The 9,883-nt window shown below is 38.3% G+C and overlaps 1 protein-coding gene across 1 annotated transcript; it reads right to left on the minus strand.

Annotated features, from left to right (window-relative positions):
* Positions 1-1,306: 1,306 nt before the first annotated feature.
* Positions 1,307-9,578, minus strand: FGF20 (fibroblast growth factor 20). Its single transcript, XM_036101487.2, has 3 exons — positions 9,293-9,578; positions 3,623-3,726; positions 1,307-2,292 (listed from the first exon to the last, which is right to left on the minus strand). The coding sequence occupies exons 1-3, from the start codon at positions 9,576-9,578 to the stop codon at positions 2,047-2,049; spliced, it is 636 nt and encodes a 211-aa protein (XP_035957380.1). The 3' UTR covers positions 1,307-2,046.
* Positions 9,579-9,883: the final 305 nt, after the last annotated feature.

Raw genomic sequence — 9,883 nt, forward strand, 5'->3', positions numbered from 1 at the left:
CATTAGTAGGTCTTGCCCTTCAAAGCACAATCTGGGGTCTAGCGGCATGAAGCACCTCCTGGGACACTGCTAGAAATGCAAAATCTCAGACCCACCCCCACCCAGACCTATAATTTAACAAACCCACCCTTTAACAAGCCCCCTTAGGTGATTTTGTAGGTGCATTAAAGTTTGAGAAACACGGCTCTAGACCAGTGGTTCTCAAAGTATGATCTCCAGACCAACTACATCAGGATAACCAGGAAACCTCTTAAAAATTCAAATTTTCAGACCCTACCCCAGATCTACACATCAGACGCTCTGGGGTTGGGACCCAGCAATCGGTGTTTCACCAAGCCTTCCAGGTTGGGAACTGGTGGTGGCTGCGACCATTATCATTATGACATCCTCAGCAACAATGCTGCATCTAGATTTGTATGTGCAAAGCTGTCTAAACTTATCTGTGCCCCTGTCCCAGTCGCTCAGTACACTCCAGCCACAAAGCTCTTTCTCACCAGAGGGACTTGAGGTTTCTTGTTTCCTCTTCCTATCAGGCTCTTATTCTCCTCCTAGGCGGGCTAGCTCCTTCTTATTCTTTACAGCCCATCAAAAATGTCAGCTCCTTAGAGAAGCCCACTCTGATTCATCCTATCTAAATTTGTTCTCTCCTTTCTGTGTCTGAACCTTGTTTCCCCCATAGAGCACATCACAATTCACAGTTATGACATTTATTTGTTAGCTTCCTTGTTTACCATTTGTTTCTCCTACTAGACATTAAGTTCCATGAACTTCTGTCTTGACCACCATCTTCCTTAGCGCCTAAATATTTCTTCGGTATAATAGGCATTAATGAATATTTCCTGAGTAAATGACTAAATAGGAGATATAAGGAAAAAGGTACCGGACTCAGATACCATTATTAATGCTGGTGCCACACAGACTACTTCTTTCTGTGATCATAGTTGGGGGGGAGGGGGGAGGAATTGGTCTTTGCCACACTGAATCAAGAAAATAAGTGAGCATAAGTTGCCTATGATGTTTCATAATTTTCAGCACTAGAAGTTCTCTAAATATCAAAGTATTTCTCCAAGGAGCCTAGAATTTTGTCATTTAAAAAATATGTTATATAAATAGAACAACTTTCACCTAAAAAGAAATGAGACCAAAACACAAAATAAAAATGTTTAATTCCCTTTTAAAAGTGTGTTGAATTCAATACAATTTGATAAAGGATTTTTCTAAGCCAAAGGAACCAGTGTTACATTTAGAAGGCAACTGACTGCAAAAAAATATATCATCTATGCTATAGTTTATTTTTAAAAAGAAATTCAAGATTTTATTCTATGTTTACTATGTTGCAAAAATGATGTCTTTTCTACAGCTCAGGACATCACAACAAAGTAATGGCACAATAAAAGAATTTTTGTTGGTTTTTTTTTCTTTGTATTATCTTCATATACCAGTAAAAAATAAACTCTTTAATAAATAAATATATATATAATAAATATTTGCAAATTGAAAATGTATAAATAGGTCCATCCTTAAAAAAAAAAAAAAGTGTTCCATCTTGGTGCGGCATGTTCTATAGCTCATGTTTCATCCAGCATTTTTACGTATCATTCTGTAACCTACAAAATCCTACAAGGTCCTCAGAATTTATGTAGCAATAATCTTGGCCAATGGTGTCAATTTATTTCTTCAACATGAAGTATCTATTTTTAATGTAACTTTTAAAAGTAAACATAATCCAGAGAGGTGAGGTACCAGCAGCAAACCAGGTGGGGTTCCCATTATCCACAGTTCAACAGATTTTCAGCTTCACTCTACCAGTAAGGACTGAACCAGTGTACCTAAGGGAACTTAATCCACTTAGAAAGAGAGGTCTTGCTCTACTTCAAGTCAAAATATGGGGTTTTTGTTTGTTCTCGATATTCTTTCCAAATTCAGCCACCCAGTAGAAAATTCCATAATATTCTGAGAAGACTCCTGGGTTATTATTTTACAATGAGAACTCTGACCAGAAAGAATGGTCGTAGTTTGGCTCTTCAATGAAGACACTATCACGCTTCAACTATACATCAGTATGTCCTTGTACAATTCAGGAACTCTCTCTGGATCCACTGGTCTAGGCAGGAAATGTGTAAATTTCTGATGTCTTTTGGACCTGGCACCATCTCTTGGAGTTCCATCTTTGTTAAGTGCCACAAAATACCTACGGCCAGTGTCTCCATGTTTATATATGTTGGATGAATAGGTATTATACCAGTTCTCTTCAAATTGCTCCCTAAAGATGCATTCAGAAGTCAATTTCTCCTGAAAGAGAGAAGATAACTATCATTTAAAAAAATACTTTTGCGAGAATTTCCTTAGAAAAGTCTCATCTCTGTATTTTTATTGCTTTGCTTATAACAACATCCTTGTCAAAGAAGGGAAAAGGATGAATTATTTTTGCTTTATTTTGTTTTAGTTCTTATGTTATCTGGAATTCTTTCTTCCAGGTGACTAAACTTCCTAGTAGTTTGGTTCGAAGAACTTTAAATTAAATGTCAATTCTCAATTTTATTGTCAAATACTTAATAAATATCCAGAACTCTCCCACGTTTCATTTTATCTCCCTCCTACCACCATCCCCACCCAAAAGGCCTGTATTTATCTTGTTCCATTGTTAGATGCCCAAGTTCTACAAAGCAAGTCTCTACTATCATTTTGAAACGTTTCAAGATTTTGCTAACATCCAAATTCCTAATTCAAAACCATCATTCCAAATCATATATCTTCCCTAAATGTATTTATTAATTGTTTGACAATACATTTCCCATCATTAACTTTCATCTAGAGGTTACCATTAGGTAAATGCAGTAAAGGCCTAATGATTTCTTGCCTTTTTAAGATGAACTGTATCTTATCCTAAGGGATAGACCACAGTTGCTTTTGAATCATGGCTCTTTAATTATCCAGATATGGTCAACCAGATATGTGGTTGCCATTTTCTGTTGTTGTCTACAATATCCTAGGACTTCATTCACTCATTTCCTATATATGAAGGTCAGCAACATTTATACTTAGCTATGGAAGATGATCATGGGTAGAGAAAATTTATATTAAATAAATGTAAAGGTGAAAAGAATTTAACATGGCAAGAAGAAAATGTCATTTTTCTGTGTCTCTGGTAGGAATGATCAAAATATGGAGGGAAGTAGAAAGACCCAGGATAATGGGCAGGCAGACTAGCAAGCTGAAAGCAATAAATGTTTGGGGCTTAAAAACTGAAATTGAGGGCTCCTGGGTGGCTCAGTCGGTTAAGCCCCCAACTCTTGATTTCAGCTCAGGTCATGATCTCAGGGTCGTGAGATGTCAGGGTCACACTGGGCGTGGAATCTGCTTAAGATTCTTTCTTTCCCACTCCTTCTGGCCCTCCCCCATACGCCTCTTGCACGCGTGTGCTCTCTCTAAAAAAAAAAAAACTGAAATTGAGTTACTATACAACTGCCCAAACATATAGAAATTAATCAGGATACAGATATTTAATTCCTACATATCTGTATTTCATATATTTCTTCTGACATGTATTATTGGTAGATTTTTTTTACTGGCAAAATAGTCATAATTTTAAGAATTACAATAATGTTTTTAAAATACATACTGAGCCATAGAGTTCTCCTTTGTCATTCATTCCAAGGTAAAGACCACTGTCCACACCTCTAATACTGACCAGTCCCACTGCCACACTGATGAATTCCAGGATACCTACATTTATAAACAAAATAATAACAAATAATGACATATTTATTAATGAACATGTGACCACTGAAAATATTCGAAATAATAGACCAATATTGCTAAATATAATAATGGCAGGTGCTGAAAAGTGCTTATTATCGTCTTATTGTCTTATTATGATGATCTTCCATTTTACAGATGAAAAAAAACCTAAAAAGAAAAGTTGTCCATCATGGTGTAATGTTAAAGGTATAAAACCTTAAACCAGACTGACTTGCATAACTTACTGTAAAATTTACAGTAACTTAAAATTTCATAGTAACTTACTGGCCAGTCTGTCCACACAAGTCATTTATCTTCTTTGGAGTTCAGTTTCCTCATGTACAAAATGAACAAAATGCCTCTTTCCAGGAGAGTGATAAGGACTGACACATTTAGGCATTTAACAAATGGAAGCTATTATTATCATAAATTAGTACATGACAGGTGTTCTTAGTTCTCCGTAATTCCATTAGTTAATTCTATATGTTCTATTAATTGTTTTCTTTTGGTTTTGCTAACTATGAATCAAGTCCATCTTTTTCTCCCAGCAGCCAGTGTACCTTAAATGGGTACATTAGTGTTTTATAGTTTATAATTTTTTTTTATATTTTTTATCTGGTCCTCAAAAAACAATTCCCCAAGACAGGTATGGAAGTTATTATTATCCCGATTTTTACACATAAAGAAACTGAGGCTCAAAAAGATTTATTGACTTGCCTAAGAATATGATATTTGGAGTTAGTAGAACTGACACTTGAACTCACCTCTTCTGAGTCCTAATCCAATGTTTCTACTTCAGGACTATCCATTGATTTCAAAAATTTATAGATTACACAGTATGTGTAATAAGAACCTTGTCACATGGTTCTTGAAAGTAAATACGATAGCTCAAAGAGTAAAAGGACTTTATAATTCATTAAATATGATAGCCAAATACCAAGATTTTAGCATGCGAGTAGATTCTACTATCAATAGCTTTCTAAAATTATTTTCATTTATCAATAGATAAACTAGTATCAAACACCCTCCACTTAATACACTAATACACCATAGTAAAAGAAATAATGCTCCCCTTTGCATCACTTTTTTTCTCTGCACACACTAACCTTTGGAATAATTTGTCTCGTTCTTTAGAGTCTTTGCTGAAAAAATATATAGACATACTTTCTATGCTGGTAACTGCCTTTAACAGCTTTCTACCTTCACCCCTTTACTCCTCCTTAAGCTCTACAAACAGTATAAATGTGCACCATTTAGCCTGATTCTTGTTCTTAAGTCATATCTTGATTTATTGTACAAGTTCCTGTTTGGACATGTGATGTTCCCAAGGCCAACGGAAAGTCCAAAATCTGGCTACCCGTTATACGGGGGTTCTATTCTGTCCAGAGCCTAATTCATTCTTTGGCAGAAACAGATTCTTAAGCTCTAAACATAGATTCCCAAGAGCTCAAATTAGCTCTTTCAAACTATTAGTCGATCGTGTAGAACACTAGAGCTATCAAGGATCTTCTAGCAAGAATACATTACCAAATAGACTATACGTGGCTTGAAAGAGTCAGTGCCTTTAATTGAGACCCAAAGGCAGAGAGAAGAGAAGATATAGCAGGAAGACAGACTCCACAGGATAGCCATTGTAATGATGAACATAGACGTAGGGAGTAAATGAAAATTAAACATATGGTCAAGCTCATTAGTGAGTGATTCCTGTTAGAAACAAAAATATAGACCGAAAACATGGTCAGTAGAAGAAGATATATTCTATTAATGAATAATTTCATAATGAATAATTGAATTGCTAGGAATTCATAATTTCATAATGAATAATTGAATTGCTAGGAAAAGAAGGCAAATACAGAGAGAAGCATATGATGTTATACATGTTGAACATAAACTTTCTTCCTAGTAATTATGATGTCTTAGCGATCCAAGACCACTAGGATGCACTGAAATTCTATTATCATCCAGAATATCTCACAAATGTATAATTACTTGAAGTTGTATTAAATGTTAAATTTAAATGGAGAAGTGTACTATGGCTCACATGTAACTTAATTCTCTTTAAATATCTGATTTACATTAAGATGCTCTTGCCTTTCAAAAAACAGAAACTGATTAAATGATTAGGATATATAATAGAGCCAATTTTCAAGTACAATGAAATATAAGTTTCAAAAAAATGTTTCCTTTCCATATAAACTAATCATATAACAGGTCTTACAAAATATCCATTTTTTCTTGCAAAACTAAATGGTAAACGACCTATACTTTACTTCTCATTTTAAGATAATGCTGCTATCTTGTAAAAAATGTGTAGTTGTAGAAATCACATATATTTTTAGAACAATTGTATTCATGGTTTCAACTTTATTAAACAGCATCTAAAACTTAATCCATAACTAGGCATTAATAATTTTGCAATGGCTCACAGAGATTGATGGGAAAAGGTTATGTGTTTTTTGTGTTCCTCTTAAAGATTTTAGCCACACTTTTAAATTCTGATCCTTCTTCTCCTCAAGGAAATAGTATACCACATAGTAATTTGTAATCACTTGATTCTTAAATGGGATTTGACAAGTCTTTCTTATTTATAATATGAGGTGGCAACTAAGCTAATTCCTTAACAAAGAGTAGACATGAAAAACTTTCCTTAAGAGGTAATCACAGATTTTAGATAGATTTTCTAATGCCCAGTGTCCCATAAAAAGACTTGGAGGTACTTTGTCTTTCTGGTATCATTTTCAAAGCCAGCCTTTTTAAGAATCATAATAAACAGGTGAGTCAACCCACAATGCAACCACATCAGACAAATCTATGGAGAATAGGGGAGAATAAAGGAAAAGCCTTTAAAGGAATATGTTTGATCTCAGGTTAAACATTTTTTTAAGTAATGATTCCATGTTTACATATTAGGTAAAATCTTCCTACTGTACCACTGTGCAGGAAAACCCTATTATAAATGTAGAGCGAAATCAGATAGGAAATTATTTTAACCTCACTGGGACCTTTTTGTTTAACTTCTATTGATGTGGTTTTCAAATTTTACATACAGGATTTTGAATTTTTCATGTAATCATTCATGGGCAAATTAGTATAAACTATCAAACATGTAACTTACTTTAACATCACAAATAATCATTCTCAAGCATTTTCAAAATTCTCACTTTGATGACACATAAATGAGTTTAAAAGAAAAATAGCAAAATAATTTCATAATGAATAATTGAATTGCTAGGAAAAGAAGGCAAATACAGAGAGAAGCATATGATGTTATACATGTTGAACATAAACTTTCTTCCTAGTAATTATGATGTCTTAGCGATCCAAGACCACTAGGATGCACTGTAATGCATGGTAGAGGCTGTTCAAACCTCCTTTAGGCTCAGAACTAATGTGGTCCTTTTCCCTTTGTGTAACAGTAGATATTTTGTTTTGATATGTAGCCTCCCACCATAGAGTGACTTAAACCATTACAAAATCGGCTTAAGTCATATTTTTGCAATTACCAAATAATTATGCGAAATTTCAGCAAAAAAAAATGTTCTAGAAGATCGTAATTCTGATATACAACATTTGTTTCTTAAGGAAAACGTTTCTTAAGGAAAAAGGTTAATGAATGTTATCAAGTCTACAAATATTTATAATCTCTTCCCATAGATTTATATCTCTTCCTATAGTCTTATAAAGAGACATGATCTGAAAGAAGCAACTCGTGTCATGGGGGAAATACAGGTGAATCACAAGTGTCTTAAAGGTGTCCAAGGCTATAGGATGCATCACAAGGGTCGGGGGAGGGGAGGTAGGAAGGGAGTCTGAGTACTACTTCAGCTTAACTTCTACCTGCTCTCCTTATAGGCCTTGCCACATTTGTGTTCGTTTCTAAATCTTTCTAGTAGCTGAAGAATTTTTTTCTAGAATGAATGGAGTGCAATAATTCTTAAAAGCAAGAAAACTGAGCCACCTGGTGTCAGCAAAGTTCTTTAGAATCAGAATCTCAGCCTCCTCAATTTAGAAACCACTTTCTAAAAGTGACCCCAAGGTTGGCCACTAGGTCATGACACTCTTGACTCATAGTCAATGGGAATTTGGAAGAGATCAGCGGAAGCTGCAAACATATGGGTTTTAAAAAGTTAATTTTCTAAGCCTTTAAGTGCTACCAAATGTCCACCACATGCTCATTTCTACATCTAGAGTTACAAATGCCCCTCAAACCGAGATTTACACTTCTCCAAAGTTTTAATGAGGACTGCAAGTCAAAAAAGGAATGAGAGTATAAGAACAAGGGGACGAGGACAAGATAAGAGAAGGCCTTTCAGAAACGAGATTCAAAGAATCCCTCAGTGCTAAGGAACAGAAAGGAAGACAGATGTTGGGCCCTTTCAGGTTGCTGCCAACGAATAAATGGTATCTTTTTAAAAATACAATAAATCTCTCCAGTGATGTCCCAAGTTTGATGATCAAAAATCCTTTGAGAATGCTACCAGGTTAACTCTAATATAATGAAAACTCCCACAATGGGGGGAAAGATCCTGAGATGTTGGAACCTGAAAGCATCTTTAAATCATCACCTAATTTAACCCCATCGTTGTACAGAAAGGAAGAATTAAGGCTCAGACTGCTGAAGGCACCTGGTGGTTACACAGCGAGTTAGGGAGTAATTAACAGTAGAGACCGTATGATTTCCCAATCTAGTGTCACAAGGATCATTCGCTTGTTTCTTTCTTTTAACTCCTTCTGCTCCCAGGCATTGCTGGAGGTATTCTGAAACACGTCTCTGTGTTCCCACCCATATCCTATTTCGCTTCCCCATTTCCTCTTACAGACGGTCAATACTAAGATCTCCGCTTTCGCGTTTCACAATTTCTAAAGAGGAGCTTGGCTGAACGACTGGGCATGCTCAGTAGCCGGGTAGCCTTCCTCCCCCTTCCCTCCCTCCTTTTCTCGCCCAAATAGAACTTAAAGAGCTCAAAGAATTGCAGCCAGGTGAGCCTTCCAGTAGCGACGATGCTCTCTGAAAGTTAATCTGTTACCTCTTCAGGGGTGAACATTTACGTAAATGCCCCCATCCTATACGAGAGTGACCCTCTGAACAGGCCATGAATACATGATTAACTGCATAGCTGTGGGCCATGTTTAAAGAAGAGGAAGGCTTCCGAAATTAATTTTTGTTAAGTAAACGGTACTGGAGGAAACGTGAGAGGAAGTAGGAGAAAATAATACAGGGATTTAAAAAACAAAACGAAAACTGCCTGCGAGGTAAGAAGTGCAAGAAAGATGTGATTCCGAGTCCAGGTCTTGTCCCAGGCAGCAGAAAAGGGCAGGGCCGCAAGGTGCGTGCGGAGCACCCACCCTTTCTCCTCCCGCCCCCAGCGTCTGGAGCTGCAGGCCAGCTAGAGACTGCGTCGGGAAGCCAGCAGAAGTCCTCCCAGTCCCTGCGCTGGCCCGCCCTTCAGTCCCAGCCCGCACCTCGAACCGGATGGGTTCCGGGAGCTCCCTCAGCACGGGGTGGAGAAGAGGAGTCGGGGGTCTGGGGTGCTGGGGTGCCGGTACGTACCGAAGAGGCTGTGGTCCTGCCGGGTGCCCTGCACGCTGCCGTCGGGCAAGATCTGCAGGTGGAAGCCCGTGCGGCAGTAGAGCTGCCGGCGGCGCAGGATGCCGTGCAGGTGCGCCAGCTCCGCAGCCCCGGGCCCGCCGCGGGCACCGCGCTCCACCGCGCCCCGGCGCTCGCCCAGCAGAGGCGGCCGCTCCCCGGCAGGAGGCAGCAGGAAGTGCGAGCCCACCTGCTGGCCCAAGCCCTCCAGGCCGCCGAGGAAGCCCCCGACTTCGGCTAAGGGAGCCATGGAGGGGCCAGAGGGAGAGGCGGAGGATCCGGGAAACAAAAGACCCCAGGCAAAAGTGTAGCGGGGATGGGGAAGTGAATGGAGAAAAAATATAGCAAAACAGGCGCAAAAAGACCCGGTTACTCCTGTGAGGTCGCTGAATGGACTTTGCACTGAGATAGCAGGGGAGTTTTCACTGTCTTGGAGCGATCTTCTCTCCTTGGGTAGGTGGGAGCCGGCTGCTGGCTTTGCAGGAACATCTATACGCTGCCGCTGCCAATACCAGGCTGGGCTGGGACTGGGGCTGGGGGCTGAGGCTCCAACTC

This window comes from Halichoerus grypus, chromosome 3 (assembly GCF_964656455.1).
Source record: "Halichoerus grypus chromosome 3, mHalGry1.hap1.1, whole genome shotgun sequence".
NCBI classification, from domain to species: domain Eukaryota; kingdom Metazoa; phylum Chordata; class Mammalia; order Carnivora; family Phocidae; genus Halichoerus; species Halichoerus grypus.